Source organism: Anomaloglossus baeobatrachus, chromosome 12 (genome assembly GCF_048569485.1).
Source record: "Anomaloglossus baeobatrachus isolate aAnoBae1 chromosome 12, aAnoBae1.hap1, whole genome shotgun sequence".
NCBI classification, from domain to species: Eukaryota; Metazoa; Chordata; class Amphibia; order Anura; family Aromobatidae; genus Anomaloglossus; species Anomaloglossus baeobatrachus.
Window position 1 is genome coordinate 40,667,789 of NC_134364.1, and position 24,297 is coordinate 40,692,085.

At 49.1% G+C, this 24,297-nt stretch overlaps 1 protein-coding gene across 2 annotated transcripts in view; it reads left to right on the top strand.

Annotated features, from left to right (window-relative positions):
- The window catches only part of RBM25 (RNA binding motif protein 25), a 159,317-nt gene that overhangs the window by 75,951 nt on the left and 59,069 nt on the right, over window positions 1-24,297 (top strand). For both annotated transcript variants that reach the window (XM_075330236.1, XM_075330238.1), the window contains exons 8-9: window positions 18,627-18,713; window positions 23,049-23,320. In XM_075330236.1, coding sequence (XP_075186351.1) covers window positions 18,627-18,713; window positions 23,049-23,320 — 359 coding nt within the window. The remainder of the gene's footprint in view (window positions 1-18,626; window positions 18,714-23,048; window positions 23,321-24,297) is intronic.

The window sequence follows — 24,297 nt, forward strand, 5'->3', positions numbered from 1 at the left end:
GACCGACTAAGCGAGCTCGCTTAGATTTTCCCTCGACATCATCATATTGTTCAGGGTCTCAGCGAGGGGAATCTCGGGTTGATGAAGCGGAAACAGTTGATCAGGATTCTGATCCTGAGGGCGCTCTCAATCTTAATACTCCAGACGGGGACGCCATAGTGAACGATCTTATTGCGTCCATCAATCAAATGCTGGATATTTCTCCCTCAGCTCCTCCGGCAGAGGAGTCGGCTTCTCAGCAGGAGAAATTCCGTTTCAGGTTCCCCAAGCGTACACAGAGTATGTTTCTGGACCACTCTGACTTCAGAGAGGCAGTCCAGACTCACCATGCTTGTCCAGATAAGCGTTTTTCTAAGCGTCTTAAGGATACACGTTATCCTTTTCCCCCTGACGTGGTTAAAAGTTGGACTCAGTGTCCCAAAGTGGATCCTCCAATCTCCAGACTGGCGGCTAGATCCATACTTGCAGTGGAAGATGGGGCTTCACTCAAAGATGCCACTGACAGGCAGATGGAGCTCTGGTTGAAATCCATCTATGAAGCTATCGGCGCTTCTTTTGCCCCAGCATTCGCAGCTGTATGGGCGCTACAAGCTATCTCAGCAGGTCAAGCGCAAATTGAAGCAGCCACATGCACGTCCGCGCCACAAGTGGCGTCCATTACCACTCAGACCTCGGCATTTGCGTCTTACGCTATTATTGCTGTCCTGGACTCTGCGAGCCGGACGGCGGTTGCAGCCGCCAATTCGGTGGTACTCCGCAGGGCCTTGTGGCTACGGGAATGGAAGGCAGATTCTGCTTCCAAAAAGCGCTTAACCAGTTTGCCAATTTCTGGCGACAGATTGTTTGGCGAGCGTTTGGATGAAATCATCAAACAATCCAAGGGAAAGGATACATCCTTACCCCAGCCCAAACCGAACATACCCCAACAGAGGAGAGGGCAGTCAAGGTTTCGGTCCTTTCGGGGCGCGGGCAAGTCTCAATTCTCCTCGTCCAAAAGGCCTCAGAAAAATCAGAGGAACTCCGACTCATGGCGGTCTAACTCACGTCCTAAACAGACCGCCGGAGGTGCCGCTACCAAGGCGGCTTCCTCATGACTTGCGGCCACTTCACACCGCATCCTCGGTCGGTGGCAGGCTCTCCCGCTTTTGCGACATCTGGCTGCCACAGGTACAAGACCGTTGGGTGAGAGACATTCTGTCTTACGGTTACAGGATAGAATTCAGCTCTCGTCCTCCGACTCGATTCTTCAAAACATCTCCGCCTCCCGAGCGAGCCGATGCTCTTCTGCAGGCGGTAGGCACTCTAAAGGCGGAAGGAGTGGTGGTCCCTGTGCCTCTTCAGCAACAGGGTCACGGTTTTTACTCCAACCTGTTTGTGGTTCCAAAGAAAGACGGGTCTTTCCGTCCTGTCCTGGACCTGAAACTGCTCAACAAACACGTAAAGACCAGGCGGTTCCGGATGGAATCCCTCCGCTCCGTCATCGCCTCAATGTCCCAAGGAGATTTCCTCGCATCGATCGATATCAAAGATGCTTATCTCCACGTACCGATTGCTGCAGAGCATCAGCGCTTCCTGCGTTTCGCCATAGGACACGAACACCTTCAGTTCGTGGCACTGCCGTTCGGCCTGGCGACAGCCCCACGGGTTTTCACCAAGGTCATGGCTTCAGTAGTAGCGGTACTCCACTCTCGGGGTCACTCAGTGATTCCTTACTTGGACGATCTGCTGGTCAAGGCACCCTCTCAAGAGGCATGCCAACACAGCCTCAACGCTACTCTAGAAACTCTCCAGAGTTTCGGGTGGATCATCAATTTTCCAAAGTCAAATCTGACACCGGCCCAATCGCTAACATATCTTGGCATGGAGTTTCATACTCTCTCAGCGATAGTGAAGCTCCCGCTGAACAAACAGCGTTCACTACAGACAGGAGTGTAATCTCATGCACTTCCTAGGGAAGATGGTAGCAGCAATGGAGGCAGTTCCTTTTGCGCAGTTTCATCTGCGTCCTCTTCAATGGGACATCCTACGCAAATGGGACAGGAATCCGACGTCCCTCGACAGAAACGTCTCTCTTTCTCAGGCAACCAAAGCTTCTCTTCGGTGGTGGCTTCTTCCCACTTCCCTATCGAAGGGGAAATCATTTCTTCCCCCATCCTGGGCGGTGGTCACAACGGACGCGAGTCTGTCAGGGTGGGGAGCAGTTTTTCTCCACCACAGGGCCCAGGGTACGTGGACTCAGCAAGAGTCCTCACTCCAGATCAATGTCCTGGAGATCAGGGCAGTGTATCTTGCCCTGAAGGCGTTCCAGCAGTGGCTGGAAGGCAAGCAGATCCGAATTCAGTCGGACAACTCCACAGCGGTGGCTTACATCAACCACCAAGGCGGGACACGCAGTCGGCAAGCCTTCCAGGAAGTCCGACGGATTTTGATGTGGGTGGAAGCCACGGCCTCCACCATCTCCGCAGTTCACATCCCGGGCGTGTAAAACTGGGAAGCAGACTTTCTCAGTCGCCAGGGCATGGACGCAGGCGAATGGTCCCTTCACCCGGACGTGTTTCAGGAGATCTGTTGCCGCTGGGGGATGCCGGACGTCGACCTAATGGCGTCCCGGCACAACAACAAGGTCACGGCATTCATGGCGCGATCTCAAGATCACAGAGCTCTGGCGGCAGACGCCTTAGTTCAGGATTGGTCGCAGTTTCAACCCCCTTATGTGTTTCCTCCTCTGGCACTGTTGCCCAGAGTGTTACGCAAGATCAGGGCCGACTGCCGCCGCGCCATCCTCGTCGCTCCAGACTGGCCGAGGAGGTCGTGGTACCCGGATCTGTGGCATCTCACGGTCGGCCAACCGTGGGCACTACCAGACCGACCAGACTTACTGTCTCAAGGGCCGTTTTTCCATCTGAATTCTGCGGCCCTGAACCTGACTGTGTGGCCATTGAGTCCTGGATCTTAGCGTCCTCAGGATTATCTCAGGAGGTCATTGCCACTATGAGACAGGCTAGGAAACCAACGTCCGCCAGGATCTACCACAGGACGTGGAAAATATTCCTGGCATGGTGCTCTGCTGGGAGTTTTTCTCCCTGGCCATTTGCCTTGCCCACTTTCCTGTCTTTTCTTCAGTCCGGATTAGAAAAGGGTTTGTCACTCGGCTCCCTTAAGGGACAAGTCTCTGCGCTCTCTGTGTTTTTTCAGAAGCGCCTGGCCAGGCTTCCACAGGTACGCACGTTCCTGCAGGGGGTTTGTCACATCGTTCCTCCTTACAAACGTCCGTTGGAACCCTGGGATCTGAACAGGGTGCTGCTGGTTCTTCAGAAACCACCGTTTGAGCCAATGAAAGATATTTCTCTCGCACGCCTTTCACAGAAAGTGGTTTTCCTAGTAGCAATCACTTCTCTTCGGAGAGTGTCGGAGCTCGCAGCTCTGTCATGCAAAGCCCCCTTCCTGGTGTTTCACCAGGACAAGGTGGTTCTGCGTCCGGTTCCGGAATTTCTCCCTAAAGTGGTATCCCCCTTTCATCTGAATCAGGATATCTCCTTACCCTCTTTTTGTCCTCATCCAGTTCACCAATGTGAAAAGGATTTGCACTTGTTAGATCTGGTGAGAGCACTCAGGTACTACATTTCTCGTACGGCGCCGCTGCGCCGCTCGGATGCACTCTTTGTCCTTGTCGCTGGCCAGCGTAAAGGGACACAAGCTTCCAAGTCAACCCTGGCTCGGTGGATCAAGGAACCAATTCTCGAAGCTTACCGTTCTGCGGGGCTTCCGGTTCCCTCACGGCTGAAAGCCCATTCTACCAGAGCCGTGGGTGCGTCCTGGGCTTTGAGGCACCAGGCTACGGCTCAGCAGGTGTGTCAGGCGGCTACCTGGTCGAGCCTGCACACTTTCACGAAACACTATCAGGTGCATACCTATGCTTCGGCAGATGCCAGCCTAGGTAGGCGAGTCCTTCAGGCGGCGGTTAGCCACCTGTAGGCCGGAGCCGTTACGGCTCTATTATGAGGTATTATTTACCCACCCAGGGACTGCTTTTGGACGTCCCAATTGTCTGGGTCTCCCAATTAGGAGCGACAAAGAAGAAGGGAATTTTGTTTACTTACCGTAAATTCCTTTTCTTCTAGCTCCAATTGGGAGACCCAGCACCCGCACCTGTTTTTTTGTGTACACATGTTGTTCATGTTGAATGGTTTCAGTTCTCCGATATTCCTTCGGATTGAGCTTACTTTAACCAGTTTATAATTGTTTTTCCTCCTTCTTGCTTTTGCACCAAAACTGAGCAGCCCGTGGGAGCACGGGGGGTGTATAGGCAGAAGGGGAGGGGCTTTACACTTTTAGTGTAATACTTTGTGCGGCCTCCGGAGGCATAGCCTATACACCCAATTGTCTGGGTCTCCCAATTGGAGCTAGAAGAAAAGGAATTTACGGTAAGTAAACAAAATTCCCTTCTTTTATGAGGAGGGGGAAAAAGTTGGTCATCTATTATCGGTCATAGCTGCAGCTCAAAGGAGTAGTTCATTTGTGCATGGTATGGACACGGTGGAGGGGACACAGGTCACTGAGGTTGAGGAGATCCTTGGGGTCTTTAAAGATTTCTATCGCACGCTATATTCTTCTAGCGGAGAGATGAGGGTGGAAGAGGTGGACTCATTTATTGAGAGAGGTGAGCTTCCTATGTTGTCTGTGGCGGATAGAGATAAACTGGAGTCACCTATTACTATTGATGAACTGGAGGGCGCTCTGCATGGCATGAGCAATGACAAGGCACCGGGAGCAGACGGGCTACCAGTTGAAATTTATAATCAGTTAGAAGAAATCCTATTACCCAAACTATTGAAAGTCTTTGAGGTGGCGGAGGGGGAAGGTGTATTGCCTGAATCTATGAGAGAAGCAATAATACGGTAGTAGTAATTCCTAAGGAGGATAAAAATCCGAGGCTTCCAGACTCATATAGACCCATCTCGTTATTAACAGCGGACGTGAAGCTTCTGGCTAAGGTGTTGTCAAACCGGCTGACTGGAGTTATATCTAACCTAATACATATGGACCAATCAGGGTTCATGGCCAATAGGTCGACAGCTGCTAATATCAGGAGATTATATCTTAATCTACAGTTGCCGCCTGACAACCCTGGCCGGAGGGTGATCGCTTCGCTAGATGCCCAGAAAGCGTTCGATAGTGTTGAGTGGGGGTATCTGTGGAAAGTGTTGCAGCATATGGGTTTTGGCCCACGGTTTGTAAAGTGGGTGCAGCTGTTGTATAATAGGCCTACTGCTAAAGTTAGAGTTAACGGTATGACCTCCTCAGCATTTGAGTTGCACCGGGGAGCGAGGCAGGGCTGCCCACTATCGCCGCTCCTATTTGCTATTGCAATAGAGCCTCTGGCGGCGGCCATTAGGAAATCAAAGGAGATCCATGGATTTAAGTATGGGCATTTAGAGGAGAAAATAGCTCTTTATGCTGACGATTTATTACTTTTCTTGGGGGATCCATCAGCCTCATTGGATTATGCCATGCAGATAATAGAGAAATTTGGAGAAGTTTCGGAACTGACCATTAATTGGTCTAAATCGAGCCTCTTTAAAGTGGACGGGGAAGTAGCCTGGACAAATGAGGATATTGGGGCTAACAAATTGAAGAATGTGGACGAATTTAAATATCTAGGTATCCAGATATCTCTGCCAGTAGAAAAATACATACAGGTGAACTTATGGCCTCTCCTTAAAAAATTGAGAGCCAAGGTGGATGCCTGGAACAAGCTACATTTGTCAGTTGTTGGAAGGGTTAATTTGCTAAAGATGGTAGTAATGCCTAAACTCCTATACATACTGCACAATGCCCCTGTTTGTATTTCAAGGAAAAGATTTAAAGGGATAAACTCGCTGTTTAGGGACCTGGTGTGGGGTAAAAAGCAGCCTAGGGTGCGATTAGAGACTTTACATAGGCCGAAGGATGAGGGGGGTCTAGCAATCCCAAATCCGGAATTGTATTATATAGCGGCGCAATGTCAACACCTCAGGGGTTGGTCTGATCGAGAGAAAGATGGGGGCATTAAAGAAGTACTGGAATACATAGTGGGTAGCAGTCCATTGGTAATGGGACTAGAGGATGGTGCGGTGGGGCTCCTAGGTAGAACATCTCCTACAATGGCACTTATAAATAAGACCTGGGATAGGCTGAAAAGGGTGAGAGGGGTGACCCGGTTAACTAAGTTTACACCTATCTGGGATAACAGTAATCTCCCGGAGATTCAGAAAATGGGGAATATTGAGGAGTGGAGACGCAAGGGTGTAATATACATGCATCAGATATTGGACGGAGGAATTGTGAAATCGTTCCCGCAGTTAGAGTGAGTTTCAGTTACCGGCGTCCGGCTGGCTCCACTACAGTCAATTAAAACATGCGATTGCAGCCCAAGCGGCTAAACAAAGTGTGGCCATACAGACTGACCTGGTACTGGAGTATGTGTGTAAGGGCGGAGGAAGCACTAAAGGGATCATTTCTGGCACGTATAAAGATATACTACATACCTTTCTTTTAGACTACCCAATTAAAACTAAATCTAAATGGGAGGAGGAAGTTGGGCCGATAACGGAGGAGGTGTGGGAGAGTATCTTAAAGTATGTCCCTAAACTTTCCATGAGCGAACCGGCCAGACTGTCTCACCTATACGTGATTCACCGGGTATATAGGTCTCCCTTACTGATGTTTAAAATGGGGTTGAAAAGGAATTCGGAGTGTCCAAGGTGTCAGGGATCTGACGCAGGTGTTTTTCACATGATGTGGTCTTGTCCGAGACTGGTCTCCTTTTGGACTAAGGTTATCCAAGATAGGAAGAATATATGGGTGTGTCCTCCCCAGGGAACCAGTGATATGCCTATTGGGATATGTTGAGGAGCTTGGGGTGGAAAATACTATGAAAATTGTCATTGCTAGGCTGCTGTATGCGGCAAGAAAGCTAATCGCCAGGTCCTGGGTTAAAAAAGACCCCCCCGACCAGGGGAGAGTACATTAAAAGGGTGAAGTGTATTCTTCAGCTGGAATGGGGAGTGTATGAAAGAAGGGGGAATGTTAAAATGTTTGAGAAGCTATGGTCTCCTTGGCTACAATGTGAATAGGACGAGTGATGGACCAGTAAACTGATTTGGGACCGGGATAGCCGTCTGAGACCTCTGATGTGTGTGTTTTGTTTTATTTGTGTTACTAGTTGTTCCTCCTGCACAACGGGATGGTTGCTATACTACAGTTGGAGGGTATTATAAGTGTGTACTATATGGGATGTAGTATCGGGGAGAAGTGTTGCTGCCGGGGTGGGGGAGGGGGCGGGAGGGGGAGTTAAAGGGGTAATAGATGTGATAAATTTAATTTGGATGCCGATTTGTTATTCTGTTGTATGTATTCTGTTTTAATAAAAAAGTATCTGATTTAAAAAAAAAAAAACTACCCTCGCATGTCACTCATGCAGAGGGACAGGCACGGCTCCTCCCGGCGGCCATCCTGCACAGGGGAGGGACACTCCCCACTGCTGGGGCGGGTCTCCTCCCCTGCAGGTCTCTATGGCCCTCCAGTTCCCGCTCTCCTACAGGAACGCCCCCAAGTCCCGCCCCCTCTCTTTGCTCCGGCGGCAATTTTCTTAGGCAGAGTTCACTCTGCGCTGGGCCTTTCTGCACTCTGCATCCCTGCTGAGGTGCTGTGCATTGAGGGTCCAGGCTTCGGGATCTGGAGGGCACACAACACCGCTTCCAGCGGTCTGGTAAGCCACAGCCGGTCTCTGGTTGTGGACCGCTGTATATTCTCCCTGGGGTTCATTCTCTTGCAGAGCCCCCACTCCAGCAGCATGTCTCACACGAGGAGCAAGGCTCCAAAGCTTTATACTGTATGCGCTGCATGTAAGCTCCTGCTGCCTGAGCCGAGCACCTATCCACATTGTGATGTCTGCTCTAACTTGGCGGTGCCACAGCCTGGAGTCTCACCCCCAGTGGTCTCTCCGGCTGCCTCTGCACCTGTGGCTGAACCCCCGGCCTGGGTAGAGTCCTCTAGGTCTATATCCCAGTCATTTGCTGAGTCCATGGGACTTTTGTCCAGGACTTTGATGAATATGCATCAGCCCTCCTCACAGGGTGCCTCTAATGCTCTTGCTAAGGGTTCTTTAGGATCCCTATCCTCTGACCTCCGTCCATCGGAGCTCACAGAGCATTCATCATCAGGTCCCAGACCCCGTCCTCCTAAGAGAAGGCGCAGGGTTTCCTCCCCCTCCTCCTCCCCCCGCGGCTCTGATTCAAGAGCTGACTCGCAAGATGAGGAGGATGCCCTTACGGGGGGCTTGGAGGCTAACTCCATGTACCCCATTGATCTTTCAGAGGGTGACTCAGATCTTAGTGACTTGATTGCTTCTATTAATTCTGTACTGGATCTCAATCCGCCAGTATCAGAGGAGCAACCCTCTCTGGCAGAAAAGCACCAGTTTACCTCGCCTAAGAGTAAAGAGTGTGTTCTTTAACCACTCCAGTTTTCAGAGCGCTGTGACCAAACCCAGGGCCTGTCCTGACAAACGCTTTCCAAAGCGTGGTTCGGATGACCGTTTTCCCTTTCCACCTGAGGTGGTCAAGGAGTGGTCTCACTCTCCAAAGGTAGACCCCCCGGTGTCTAGGCTCTCAGCCCAGACCGTTGTGTCGGTGGCTGACGGCACCTCACTTAAGGATTCCACTGACCGTCAGATTGACCTTCTGGCCAAATCTGTGTATGAAGCGGCGGGGGCCGCGTTTTCCCCGACTGTTGCAGCAGTGTGGGCTCTCAAAGCCATCTCTGCTTCTCTAGAGGAGATGCATTCCCTCACCAAGGAATCTATGCCTGAGATGGTTGCCTTAACTTCTCAAGCTTCAGCTTTTTCATCTTATGCCATGTCTGCCATGCTAGAGGCTTCTCACCGCACTGCGGTGGCTTCGGCTAATTCCCTCGTTATCCGCAGGATCTTGTGGCTTCGAGAGTGGAAGGCAGATGCTTCTTCTAAGAAGTACCTTGCTGGGCTCCCTTTTGCTGGTTCCCGGCTGTTCGGTGAACAGCTGGATGAAATTATTAAGGAAGCTACTGGCGGGAAGAGTACTTCCATGCCACAAACCAAGACCAGGAAACCCGCCCAGGGTAAGAATCAGTCGAGGTTTCGTTCCTTTCGTTCCTTTCGTTCCTCCAACTGGTCGTCCTCTAAGCCCTCGGCCTCGTCCGCTAACTCTGCTAAGGACCAGAAATCCAACTGGCGCCCAAAAGCGCGTCCGCAGAAGACCGCAGGAGGCTCTGCCACTAAGGCAGCCTCCTCGTGACTCTCTGCCCGCTCCAGCAACGTCCTTAGTCGGTGGCAGGCTCTCCCACTTTGGCGACGCTTGGTTAAAACAAGTCTCCGATCAGTGGGTGAGAGATATCATATCTCACGGCTACAGGATAGAATTCTCTTCCAGCCCGCCAAACAGATTTTTTCTCTCAACTCCCCCCTGCTCCAAGGCCGCCGCCTTCTCACAGGCCGTGGCATCCTTGCAGGCAAACGGAGTAATTGTGCCAGTTCCCGCTCGGGAACGGTTCAGAGGTTTTTACTCAAACCTCTTCCTAGTTCCCAAAAAGGACGGTACCTTCCTGCCCATCCTGGATCTCAAGCTTCTCAACAAGCATGTCCGGGTGCGGCATTTTCGCATGGAGTCTCTGCGATCAGTCATTGCCTCAATGACCCAAGGGTAGTTCCTGGCGTCCATCGACATCAGAGATGCCTATCTACATGTGCCAATTGCAGTTTCACACCAGCGTTGGTTACGTTTTGCAATAGGAGAGGATCATTTCCAATTCGTGGCTGTCCCCTTTGGGTTAGCCACGGCCCCTCGGGTATTCACCAAGGTCATGGCAGCAGTGATTGCGGTTCTGCACCTCCAGGGGTTGGCAGTGCTCCCATACCTGGACGACCTTCTAGTCAAGGCTCCATCCAGTGCAGACTGTCAGCGGAGTGTCTCGCTCACTCTCGCCACTCTAGCCCAATTCTGGTGGCTTGTCAATCTTCCCAAATCCACTCTGACTCCGACCCAGAGTCTCACGTACCTAGGGATGCAGTTCGAGACTTTGCTGGCACTTGTGAAGTTGCCTTTAATCAAACAGCAGTCACTCCAACTAGCGGTGCGCTCTCTGCTGAGGCCCCGCCGTTATACCCTCAGGCGTCTGATGCAGGTGCTGGCTGGGTCAAATGGTGGCGTCCATGGAGGCTGTTCCCTTTGCCCAGTTCCATCTGCGCCCCCTGCAGCTGGACATTCTCCGCTGTTGGGACAAGCGGCCTTCCTCCTTACACAGGTTAGTGGCTCTGTCGCCACAGACCAGGAGCTCTCTTCAGTGGTGGCTTCGGCCCCTCTCCCTGTCCCAAGGGCGCTCCTTCCTGGCCCCGTCCTGGGTGATTCTCACCACGGATGCCAGTCTATCCAGCTGGGGAGCGGTATGTCTCCACCACAGAGCGCAGGGCACTTGGACTCCGTCCGAGTCAGCCCTTTCAATCAATGTGCTGGAAACCAGAGCCGTGCTTCTAGCTCTCCTAGCTTTTCACCACCTGTTGGCGGGCAGGCACATTCGAGTCCAGTCAGACAACGCGACAGCGGTTGCCTACATCAATCACCAAGGCGGGACACGCAGCCGCCTGGCAATGATGGAGGTACAACGCATCGTTCAATGGGCGGAGGACTCCAAGTCCACCATATCCGCAGTCCACATCCCAGGCGTGGAAAACTGGGAGGCAGATTATCTCAGCCGTCAAAGCGTGGACGGTGGCGAGTGGTCCCTGCACCCGGCAGTGTTTCAGTCAATCTGCCGCAAATGGGGCACTCCGGACGTGGACCTAATGGCATCCCGTCACAACAACAAAGTTCCTGTTTACGTGGCTCGCTCCCACAATCCTCAGGCCTTCGCTGCGGAAGCTCTGGTTCAAGACTGGTCCCAGTTTCGTCTGGCCTACGTGTTTCCCCCTCTAGCTCTCTTGCCCAGAGTCCTGCGCAAGATCAGAATGGAGGGCCGTCGAGTCATCCTCATTGCACCGGACTGGCCCAGGCGAGCTTGGTATCCGGACCTGCTCCAACTGTCCGTAGAGATGCCGTGGCATCTCCCGGACCGTCCAGACCTACTCTCGCAAGGTCCGTTTTTTTTCCGCCCGAATTCTGCGGCTCTCAAATTGACGGCGTGGCTCTTTAGTCCTGGATTTTGACGGCTTCTGGTATTCCTCCTGAAGTCATCTCCACTATGACTCGGGCCCGTAAGTCTTTCTCCGCTAAGATCTATCACAGGACTTAGAAAATTTTCCTGTCCTGGTGTCGCTCTACCAGCCATCCTCCTTGGCCATTCTCTTTGCCGGCCATTCTCTTTGCCGACCCTTCTGTCTTTTCTACAGTCCGGTCTGCAGCTAGGACTGTCCCTCAACTCTCTCAAGGGACAAGTCTCAGCTCTGTCAGTGCTGTTCCAGCGGCATCTCGCCCGGCTGGCTCAGGTCCGCACCTTCATGCAGGGCGCGTCTCACATCATTCTGCCTTACCGGCGGCCCTTGGATCCCTGGGACCTCAATTTGGTTCTCATGGTTTTGCAGAAACCCCCCTTTGAGCCTCTTAGGGAGGTTTCTTTGTTTCGGCTTTCACAGAAAGTGGCCTTTCTGGTTGCCATAACTTCTCTCAGGAGAGTCTCTGATTTGGCAGCGCTCTCCACGGAGTCACCTTTTTTAGTTTTTCATCAAGACAAGGTGGTTCTCCGTCCGACTCCGGACTTTCTTCCTAAGGTGGTCTCTCCCTTCCACCTTAACCAGGGCATTACCCTACCTTCCTTCTGTCCGGCCCCTGTGCATCGCTTTGAAAAAGCGCTGCATACTCTAGATCTGGTGCGTGCTCTCCGGATCTATGTGTCTCGCACCGCTGCGCTTAGGCGGTGCACCTCTCTTTTTGTGCTAACCACAGGTTGGCGCAAGGGCCTCCCTGCTTCTAAGCCGACCTTAGCCCGTTGGATTAGATCGACCATTTCGGACGCCTACCAGAGTACTCAGGTGCCTCCCCCGCCGGGGATCAAGGCACAACTCGACCAGAGCTGTCGGTGCCTCTTGGGCTTTTAGGCACCAGGCTACGGCTCAACAAGTCTGTCAGGCTGCCACTTGGACTAGCCTGCATACCTTCTCGAAGCACTACCAAGTGCATGCTCATGCTTCGGCAGATGCGAGCTTGGGCAGACGCATCCTTCAGGCGGCGGTCGCCCATTTGTGAAGTTAGGTTCTGCCTACTTCTTAGTTTTTCTGTTTATTCCCACCCAGGGACTGCTTTGGAACGTCTTATGGTCTGGGTCTCCCAAAGGAACGATAAAGAAAAAGAGAATTTGGTTTACTTACCGTAAATTCTTTCTTCATCGTTCCTTATGGGAGACCCAGACCATGGGTGTATAGCTACTGCCTCCGGAGGACACACAAAGTTACTACACTCAAAACGTGTAGCTCCTCCCTCCTAGCATATACACCCCCTGCTAGCCAGTCCTAGCCAGTTTTCAAGCTTTGTGTCAGGAGGATCACACACACACATGCATCCTTTTTTGATTTTTCATTTTTTCTAAAGATTTGGAAGAAAAGCGGGTCCACTGGACCCCCGGCATGTCCCTTCACACTCCCCTGGCGGCAGTGCTGTTAAGGTTGACTTCAGGGCAGAAATCCCTTCATGCCGCGCTCCTTCACCATCCCTTATGGGCTCTGGCTTGAAGTTAGAGCCAACACGGTTCTCACTGCCTTGCAGGAGACCGGCCTCCATCCGCAGCCCTTTGGCAGGACCCTGCTGGACGGAGCACTGGACCCCCACCCCACCAGGGATTGGACCCTGCGTCTCAAAGCTAAGTATAGAGACGTTGTTCAAGGGTCCTTCTACAATGTGGATTATTGAGGGGACAGTGATTTATGTTGATAATGCTGCTTTTTACAGTTTTTCCGGCCGGTTTCTCAGTTTTTACTGAGTACCGCGCCGATGATGCCTGATTTTCGGCCGCATGGTATAACTCTAGGCCCCGGCTTCAGCCGCGGCCTAGTTTTCGTCTCGTTCCCCTGCATGTCAGTCATGCAGGGGGACGCTGCAGCGCCGCCCAACCGCCGCTCTGCACAGGGGAGGACACTCCTTGTTGGGAGATGTTTCCCTCCCCTGTACATGCCTTAGCCCTCCGATTCCCGCTCCTAGGTTAACCCCCGCCCTCCCCCCTCACTCTAGCGCCATTTTCTCAGCGTTCTTAGTACGCTGATCGGTGCTGGCTGCTCTGCAGCAGAGGGAGTGGATATATGGCTGGGGGTCCAGGCTTGGAACCTGAGGGGGCACTCACAGTAGCGGCCTGATAAGTCACAACCTCTGGTTGTGCACTTTTATTCACGATCACGGCATTCTGAGGGAGTTAATTCTTTATTATAGAACCTCCTCAGCAGCATTTCTCACACTAGGAGCAAAGCTCCAAGGCTGTATTCTACATGTTCTGCATGTAAACTCATATTGCCTGAATCGGCACGGACTCACACTGTAATGGTCCTTATGTGGTGCCTCTGCCTGGAGTCTCCCCAGGCTGACCCCTGTCTTGGGTATTCTAGACATTCTAGAAATAGCCCCCCTCCTCTGCAGCATGTCTCACAGAGCGAGGCTGCGGGCTGTTTTTAGTATCCACTGCTGGTAGTCTCGTACGGCTGTACCGAGCTCATAACCACTGTGCCCCCTCAGCTTGGAGGCTCATTGAGGGTCCCTCCAGCTGCTCCGGTCGATGGCTGACCCCTGGGGGAATCTTTTTTCCTGGGGTCGGCCTGTCCCGGCATCTGCTGAGCATGCAGCCCCCTTCTCAGGGCGCTTTCTGCTCGGTCAGCAAAGCTCTCAGACCCCGTCCTCCTGACAGGGAGACGTAGGGTCCCCTGTCCTCCCCGTCCCGCAGCTCCGATTACGAGCTGACTCATTGGACGAGGAGGATGTCACGGACGCTACTTTAGGTACTTTGATCCGTCCCTAGGTGACGCGGATGCGACTGATTGGATTGCGTCCATTATACTTGTATTGGACCTCCATCCGCCTGTATCAGGGGAGTATTCTCCGCTGGCAGTAAGGCATCAGTATACCTTTAACAAGACGAGGAGTGTGTTCTTTAACCACTCCAGTTTTCAGGCGTCCAAGCCCACAGCCTGTCCTGCTGATCCCACAACGGGGTTCTGCATCTCCCCCTCCCATCAGAGGTGGTCAAGGAGTGTACTCATTTGCCCAGGGTGGCCACTCCGGTGTCTAGACTTTCAGCCCGGATAGTGGTGTCAGTGGCTGACGGCACCTCTATAAGGATCCCACGGTACATTAATTTTGTACTGGACCTCAATCCGCCGGAGTTACCTTATCTAGGTGAACACAACGTGTGTTCCTTAACCACTCCGGTTTTCAGGTCCCTGTGACCAGCCCAGGGTCCGCTCTGACAGCGCTTCCCATGAAGCGTGATTCTGAGGACTGTGTTTCCCCTGTCCACCAATAGTGGTCAAGAAGTGGGCTCATTCACCTCAGGTGGCTCTGCCCGGACCGTTATGTCAGTGGCTGATGGCTCCTCAGAGGAGATGCATTCCCTCACAGGGACCCTATGCCCAAAACGGTTGCCTGAACTTCCAGACTTCGGTCTTTTCATCCTCTGCCTAGGTCTGCCATGCTGGACACCGCACGGCGGTGGTCTTGGCTACTTTCCTCGCTGTCCGCAGGCTCCTGTGGCTTCGGAAATGGAGGGCAGATGCCTCTATAGAGTTTGCTTGCTGGGCTTCTCTTTGGTGGGACCAGTCTCTTCGGAACCGAGTGGATGAAATTCAGGAAGCTCTTGGCGGGGAAAGTTCTTCCTTGCCACAAAACCTAAACCAGGGAACCTGTCCAGGGCAGGAATCAGTTGAGGTTTCGGTGGTTTCCGTTCCTCCATCTGATCGTCCTCTAGCTCGGCCCAGGTTCATAGAACCAATTGGCTTGAAGCTGCGTCTTCAGAAGACCGCAGGAGATGCTGCCACTTAGTCAGCTTCCTCCGAGCTATCTAGCCACGCCAACCTCCTCCTAGTCGGTGGCAGGCTCTCTCCACTTGGCGACGTATGATTCTAACACGTCTCCGTTCAGTGGGGGCGGGATTATATCTCCCATGGCTACAACATGGAGTTCTGTCCACCCGCCAAACAGATTTTTTCTGTTATCTCCTCCCGGCTCCAAGGCCGCCGCCTTCTCATAAGCCGTGGCATTTCTTGCAGGCCAATGGAGTAATTGTACCGAATCCCGACTGGGAACGGTCCTGAGATTTTTGTTTAAATCTATTTCTAGTCCCCGAAGAGGGCGGTGCCTTCCGACCTGGATCTTTAGCTTTTCAAGCATGGTCAGGTGTGGCGTTTACACATGGAGTCTCGGTCTTGTTCCGTGTGTTTTTTTTCACCGGATCAATCAAGAACCCAAGGAGATTCCCTCGCAGCCTTCGGCATCAGAGATGCTTTTCTGCAACGGTCAATCGCAGTTTCACACCAGCGTTGACTGCGTTTTGCCATCAGAGTGGTCCAATTCGTGGCTCTTCCCTTGGGGTTGGCCACGGCCCCTCGAGTATTCTCATTGGGGCTGCTGTGATTAGGGTCCTGCACCCCTAGGGATTGACAGTGATCGTTTGCCGTAGACGCCTTCTTCTCAGGCCTTCATCCAGTGCAGACTCTTAGCAGAGTACTTCGCTTACTCTCGCCACTCTAACCTATTCGGGTGGCTTGTCATTCGGTTCAAGTCCACTCTGACTTCGAACCAGAGGCTCTCAAGGACGCAATTCGAGACTGTCGGCTCTTGTGAAGCCGCTCTTAGTCGATAAGTAGTCCCTCCGCTGGCGGTCGACGTCGTTCTATCAGACACCAAATACAGGTGCTGGTCAGACGGTGGCGTCAATGGAAGCGTTTCCTTGCCCAGTTTCTCCTGTGCCCTCTGAGACTGGATGTTGTCCGCTGTACACGCGAACTTCCTCCTTCCATGGGGTGGTGGCTTTGCCACTGACCTGGGGCTCGTTTTCAGGGGTGGTTTCGACCACTCTGTCTCAGGGACGCTCCGTCTTGGCCCCGTCCCAGGTGATTCTCACCAGGATGCTGGTCTTTCCGCCTTGGGAGCATTATATCTCCACCGCGGAGCGCAGGGCGCTTGGACTCTGTCCAAATCAGCCCTCTAGATCAATGGGCTAGAAATCGGAGCTGCATTCTAGCTCTCTAAGCCTTCACCATTTGTTGGCGGCTAGGCACATTCGAGTTCAGTCGGATAACGTTACAGCGTTTTCCTACATCAATTTCCAGATCGGGACACTCAGCCGCCTGGCAATCTTGGTCAACATTCTTCACTGGACAAGGGACTCCTAGTCCACCGTATCCGCAGCCCACATCCTAGATGTCAAAACTGCGGGCAGATTATTTCAGCTGTCCAACCGTGGTCCACAATCCGCAGGTTTTGCGGTAGACACACTGGTTCATGTTTGATTCCAGCTTCGTCTCTACCTCTTGCCCAGAGCCCTGCACAAGATCAGGGAAGGGGGCCGTCGGGTCATTCTCTTACAGACTGACCCAGGCAGGCTTCGTATCCTGACCTGCTCTTTCTGTCCGTTGGATTGCCATGACATCTTCCGGTCCGTCCAGACCTTTTCTCAGAAGGTCCGTTTTTTCCGTCAGAATTCTGGATTCTCGGATTGACGGCGTGGCTATTGAGTCCTGGATCTTGGCGACTTCTGGTATCCTTCCTGAAGTCATCTCCGCTATGACTCGAGCTCCAAGGTGTCCTTGGACCTTTTTAGCCTTGTCGACCCTCCTGTCCCTTCCACAGTCCGGTCTACAGCTAGGACTATCCCTCATTAGGGGACAGGTCTCCGTTCTGTCGCTATGGGCCAGCGGCGTATCGTCCGGCTGGCTCCGGTGCGCTCCTTTTAAGGGCGCGTCTCACATCATTCCGCCTTTCCGGCGGCCTATGGAGCCCTGAGACCTTAATCCGGTCCTCCCGGTTCCCGGAAATCCCCCTTTGCGCTTCTAAGGGAGGTTTCTTTGTTTCATCTTTCACAGAAAGAAGTCTTTCTAGTGGCTATAATTCCTGCCAGGGAGTTCTGGCTGCACTCTCTCTGAGTCACCCCCTTTTTTGGTCTTTTGCATCAAGACAAGGTGGTCTCCGTCCGACTCCGGACTTTTTTCCCTAAGGTGGTTACTGCTTCCACCTTATCCGGGGCAATTTTCCTGCCTTCCTTTTGTCCGGCTCCTCTTCATCGCTTGAGAAAGCGTTGCATATCCTGGATCTGGTGCGGGCGCCCCGGATCTAGGTGTCTTGCACTGCCGTTATAGGCGGGGCACCTCTCTCTCTAGTACTGACTGCTAGTCAGCGTAGCGGTCTCTCTGCATCTAAGCCGACCCTTGTTCGTTAGCTTAGGTCGGCTATTTCCGAGGCCTACAAGTGTACTCAAGTGCCTTCCCCGCTGGGGATCAGAGCACATTTGATCAGACCTGTCGGTGCCTTTTCGGCTTTCAGGCTACGGCTCAGTAGGTCTGTCAGACGGCAGCTCGAATTAGTCTGCATACTTTTTCGAAGCTCTATTCAAGGCATGCTCTTGCTTTGGCAGACTCGGGCTTCGGCAGACACATCTTTCAGGTGTCTGTCGCCCATTTGTGAAGTTGGGTTTTCCTGCTTCTCAGTTGTCTGTTTATTCCCACCCATGGACTGCTTTGAGACGTCCCATGGTCTGGGTCTCCCATAAGGAACGATGAAGAAAAAGAGAATTTTGTTTACTTACCGTAAATTCTTTTTCTTATAGTTCCGACATGGGAGACCCAGCACCCTCCCTATTGCCTGTTGGCAAGTTCTTGTTCCGTGTGTCTTCACCGGCTGTTGTTGTAGACAGAGGCTCCGGTTATTCCGGGTTTTACTCTATCTCTACTTGTGGGTGGATGTCCTCCTTCAGCTTTTGCACTAAACTGGCTAGGACTGGCTAGCAGGGGGTGTATATGCTAGGAGGGAGGAGCTACACGTTTTGAGTGTAGTAACTTTGTGTGTCCTCCGGAGGCAGTAGCTATACACCCATGGTCTGGGTCTCCCATGTCGGAACTATAAGAAAAAGAATTTACGGTAAGTAAACAAAATTCTCTTTTTTTCTTATAGTTCCGTATTGGGAGACCCAGCACCCTCCCTGTCGCCTGTTGGCAATTTCTTGTTCCGCGTTTTATCACCGGCTGTTGTCGTGGACAGAGTTTCCGGTTGTTCCGGCTCTTGCTCTGTTCTACTTGTGGGTGGCTATTCTCCTTCAGCTTTTGCACTAAACTGGCTGGGACTGGCTCACCAGGGGGTGTATAAGCTCAGAGGGAGGAGCTACACTTTTAGGTGTAGTACTTTGTGTGTCCTCCGGAGGCAGAAGCTATACACCCAATGTCTGGGTCTCCCAATACGGAACTATAAGAAAAAGAATTTACGGTAAGTAAACAAAATTCTCTTTTTTTTTGTCATAAGTTGCTACAAATCCAAACCTATTGGATTTCTTGAAAAGTTGTAGTCTACTATGTAGTCTTCGCCTAATTCTAATTTTGTAAATACAGAAGTCTTCAGTACTTAAATCCTATATACGGTACTTCTTTACAGCAAGAAGACATAAATGCGATAGAAATGGAAGACGACAAGAGAGATCTGATATCACGCGAGATCAGTAAATTCAGAGATACTCACAAGGTAATGATCATTTTCGGTTATTCCTTTCTGATAAAATGTGCTCCTTACAGATCCCAGAACCACATAGTTGTTTTTTTTACACAAGCATCATGCCTAATATGTCAGAGAAGATGAAAGTAGACATTGAAAATCAGCATTGTGTATCTTTCCTAAGTATTGATTGCAATTAACCATTGCAGTGCTCTGTTATGGTCAGTTGTGTTCAGCTGATTTCTCAGCAACTAAAAAACTGAGCATTAAATTAGATTGTAGCCACCATACACAGCCATACTATTACAACATCACACTTAAGCGCTAATTGAGTTAAAAAAAACAAACAAAAAAAGCTTTCTACACGCTTTAATAAAAAAAAATCAAAATAGATCAGTGGTTCCCACATGTGCCACAGTTAAGATGCATGGAAGATTTGTAAATTCCCTATAAAGCTAATCTATTCATTGACCCCCACCATTATGATAGAGATCATATGGTGACTAATGCAAGATGAAACTCAGCTTGGAAAGTAACACGGAATAAGAATGTAAGTATGAGCTCCTGTTTTTTTTACTATATTTTTCGGATACCCCCTCTGGAAAAAAAATGTGCAAAGCGGCAACTGGCTTGGTTGAGTATTTTCTGTAAGTGGGGGCAGCTCTTGTGCACTATGAGCCTTTATAGATGCTTAGAAGATAATCCTTTGACTTCAAGATATATATAAAAAATATATAGAAAATATATGTAGAAAAAAATAAAATAAAAAATTTAGATATATATATATATATATATATATATATATATTATATAAAATAATAAATTATATAAAAATATATGTGGAAAAAAATTAAAAAAAATGTATATATATGTGTATATAATAAAAAATTTTTTTTTCTACATTATATATATATATATATATATATATATATTATAATATATAATAATTTATTATGTGTATATATATATATATATATATATATATATATATGTGTGTGTGTATATATATATATATATATATATATATATATATATATATATATATATATATAATTATATATATAGAGATAGAGATATATATTTTATTTTTTTCTCTACACTTTAAAAGTTTATATTAATCAATTCTGTTTTCTTATGGGGATTCAGAAGACCTGTAAGCCTTCTGCACAGCGGTATGTGTATATATGGTACTTTACTGATTTGTGTACATGGACTTGTCTTCAGTCCTGGGGTAGCTGTAAAGGCTGTGCTGTGGTTTTGTGCAGCTTGCGGAGCACAGTGAACCTTTGCATGTTTGCTAGGGATGTGTAAAATAACACTGCAGCCCCCTTATGGCTGTCAGGGTAGGAGTAATGCAGGGGGTGTCCATTTACAGCACGGATGAATCTGAAGACTAGAAGGTAAGATATTTTATTTTCCCCTTATTACTCTCCATCTTTTTTTTTCTGTCTATGCTCTGATTTCTGTTTTCCCTCTACTTTTCCATCCCCCTTCTCTATTAATACTAACAAAGTGCAAATAAAACTACACCTCAATATTACCCATTTTTGATTACTAGTCTGAGGATACACGTACAGTAATATAATATAATCCTCTAGTTTTAGGATGTATAGTCCTTTCATGTGATATTTTTGGATCATCATGAAACTTGGATCTTCTAGAAATTAAAATGTAAGTATTCATTCCGGCTAAGTTACTTTGCAGTTGTAAATTCCTGAAAGAGGTAAGTTTCCAAAGACAATACAGCACGATTTCAAGGGTAGCGATGACCTAACCCATGGCCATGTATATACATGATACAGGTCCCCTTGTGAGATGCACTTTGTGTTTCTTCTTCCAATTTTTTGTCATGCTTGAGCTGCTAAAATGCGCCGGGCTAATCCCATTCATTTGTATAATGAATCCCTTTCCTCCTGTCTGTGTCCTTCCTCTATTCCTTCTTACCTATACATACTTTTTCTCGGGATCCATCGGCGGCTCATTTGTAAAGGTAAGATATCTTTTCAATGATTTTTATTTGAATGTTTTTTTGTTTTTTTTTTACTGTATACAATGCAATGTTAGTATTTTTTGTAGTTTATCTGAAATCATAAGATTGAAGGGGGTGCAGAGTCATTTGTTGGTAAATGCCATCAGATCTTATCTATGATACGTAGACATTTGTGCACCTAGAATGGTCTTGTCTGTCTTTGAAAATGTACTTGCTCTTCCTCCCAGAATCATAGCTTGTAGGCAAAAGTTAATCCCGTGTTGGAGAGCCATGTCCTAGCACATCATCTGTAAGTTTATTCAAAACAATTGCTAACGAGGATGGATATATGATCTGTGGATGTCTTATTTCCAATGTGTTGAAGGTATTTTGGGGCATAGACACTTTTTTTTTTTTTTTTTTTTTTACCCACTATAAAATAATTGATATTTTTTTGGCCATTGCAATGGAACGAATGGATTACCCCTGTAGATTCCATGTCGCAAGTGATTTCCAACCTTCCTGCAGTTTCTATGTTTAGCGTCATTCTGTGAAGAGCTAAACCAACATTTGTAAGTTTGCCGACATTCCTAGTCTTGTTGTAGGTAAATGTTACCGTTGCGTTTTAATCAAACATGCCCACCAATCTTTCTCGGTAGAATTTGGCCTCAGAATAGTGTACTTGAAGTGGTAAATGTTGACGAGTACACTTTCCATTTTTTTTTTACTTGTGCGCTTTTATTTTACACTAAGAAAGCAGCATTTTATGTTTGCTTCATTCCTGACGAAGAGTACGATCTAAAGAGATGTCTCTGTACAACTGCCATCTAATCCACCTTGTCACCGGCTATGTTGACCAAGGCCGGCTTCACACATCAGTGTTTCTTGGTCAGTACTTCAGACCATGATGCACAGAGACTGGCCGATCTTTGCATATATGAGGCTGCCGAGTTTGGTTCAGGAGACTCTCAGCCCGTCTGTGCATCATGGTCCATGTTGTTTTTAAAGGGGACCTATCACTCCGAAAGACACTACTACTACTATACATGCAGGTAAATAATTTCTTTCAGAGTGACAGGTTCCCTTTAAAAACTGCTCAAACCATGATGCACAGACTGGCCGATCTTTGCATATATGAGGCTGTCGAGTTCAGGAGACTCTCAGCCAATCTGTGCATCATGGTCCAAGTTGTTTTTATAGGGAACCTGTCATTCCGAAAGACTTTACTTTCCAGTGACATGTTCCCTTTTACAAACAACTTGAACCATGATGCGCAGACTGGTCGATCTCTGCGTATATATGAGGCTGCCGGGTTCAGTTCAGGAGACTCTCAGCCAGTCTGTGCATCATGGTCCAAGTTGTTTTTAATGGGAACCTGTCATTCCAAAAAGACATTATTACTATAAATGCAAATAAATAATTTTATTTCGGAGTGACAATTTCTTTTTTACAAATAACTCAAACCATGATGCACAGGCTGGCCGATCTCTGCGTATATGAGGCTTCTGGGTTCGGTTCAGGAGACTCTCAGTTAGTCTGTGCATCATGGTCCAAGTTGTTTTTAAAGGGAACCTGTCACTTCGGAAGACATTTTACCTGCATTTATAATAGTTATCTGAAGCTAAATGGCATTTACATCGTGATAGGCTGGTTTGCTGGAGCAGCAGCTTCAGGAAGAAAATGAGTTTCTTTTTTCCCAGCAGCCGCTTGCTTTCAGTCATAAGAGCAGTGCACGGAGTGCGTACAGTGATCACACAGTGAGCACAGTTGTAATCATTCCCCTGGACCTTGATTAACAGCCTACTTGTGCACACATATACTCTAAACAGACTGTCAATCAGTGTGCAGGGGACTAATTACAGCCTTGCTCACTGTATAGTGATTTTCTCCTTGTAGCCGCTGCTCCAGTAAACTGTCCGTAGAGGATTTACAAACTATTTCCCTGCAGATTACATCTATATCTGCAGGTGAATGGCCTCTATAGAGGTGACACGCTCCGTTTTTAATGCTGCTCTCCTTTTTGTGGCATTTTCAGTGCTAAAATATTTCTGCATTGCTGAATTGTTACTAGGCCTAAAATATTTCTGTACTCTTGCCATGTGTCTGAGCCACAATGTATCCCATGTCCTTTATTTTTCTAGTCCTTTTTTATTTTTCCTTTCTCCCTGGATATGAAGTGCTGCTTTACCTTGAGCCCTGGATCCCTTAGAAACCATGGTTGGAGATTGCTGGTCCTCGTAGCTATATACTTCTTGCACGGAATCTAGTCTTGTGCCTTTTTTTTACTTTTTTTTTTTTTTTTGCTACACAGTCTTTTTATTTATTTTTTTTTTACATTTTTATTTTAAATGTTTTCTAGATATCTTTGCATTAACATTCCTCATCTCTATTCATAGAAACTGGAAGAGGAGAAAGGCAAAAAGGAAAAGGAGAGACAAGAGTTTGAGAAAGAACGGAGGGAGAGGCAGAGGGAACGTGAGCGAGAGAGAAGAGAGCGCGAACGAGAACAAGACAAAGAGCGCGAGAAGGAAAAAGAGAGAGAGCAGCGGGACCGTGACAGAAACAAAGAGCGAGAGCGTGACCGAGATCGGGACCGTGATAGAGACAGAGAGCGTGAAAAAGACAGAGATCGTGGGAGAGATCATAGTAAAGATCGCAGCCGATCAAGGTACATATACAGTGCCTACAAGTAGTATTCAACCCCCTGCAGATTTAGCAGGTTTACACATTCGGAATTAACTTGGCATTGTGACATTTGGACTGTAGATCAGCCTGGAAGTGTGAAATGCAGCAAAAAAAGAATGTTATTTCTTTTTTTATTTTTTTTTTTAAATTGTGAAAAGTTTATTCAGAGGGTCATTTATTATTCAACCCCTCAAACCACCAGAATTCTGTTTGGTTCCCCTAAAGTATTAAGTATTTCAGGCACAAAGAACAATGAGCTTCACATGTTTGGATTAATTATCTCTTTTCTTTATCGTTCCTTTGGGAGACCCAGACCTTGGGTGTTTGTGTGTCCTCCGGAGGCAGAAGCTGAAGTACTACACTTAAAAGTGTAGCTCCTCCCTCTGAGATTATACACCCCCTGGTGAGCCAGTCCCAGCCAGTTTATCACTTTGTGTTCAGGAGGCATACATCCACACATGCATTCTCATATGATTATTTCCTTTTTGGAACGAGATTGAAGAAGTGCGGGTCCACGTCTGGACCCCCGGCATGTCCCTTCTCACCCCACTGTGTCGGTGGTGTTGTAAGGTTGATTTCCAAGGCTGGAGCCTTACATGCCGTGCTCCTTCACCATCCCTCCTGGGCTCTGGCTTGAAGTGGGAGCCAGCGCGGTCTCCATGCCTGGCGGGAGACCGGTCTCCATCCGCAGCCCTTTAGGATCATGCTGGACCGGAGCACTCATCCCCAGGGACCTGGCCCTGCGTCTCAGCAGCTAAGTACCTGAGACGTTTATATGTTGGGGGTCCCTGTGCTTTATTGTATGGGGAGAGTGTGCTTACTGTATTTATCTTGGCATTTCCGGCGGGTTCTCTAGCTGTCGCCCGAGAACCGCGCCGATGGTGCCTGCGCGTCGTCCTCGCCGCTCAAGTTTAGGCCCCGGCTTTGCCGGAGGCCTAGTTTCTGTTCACTGCCCTCGCA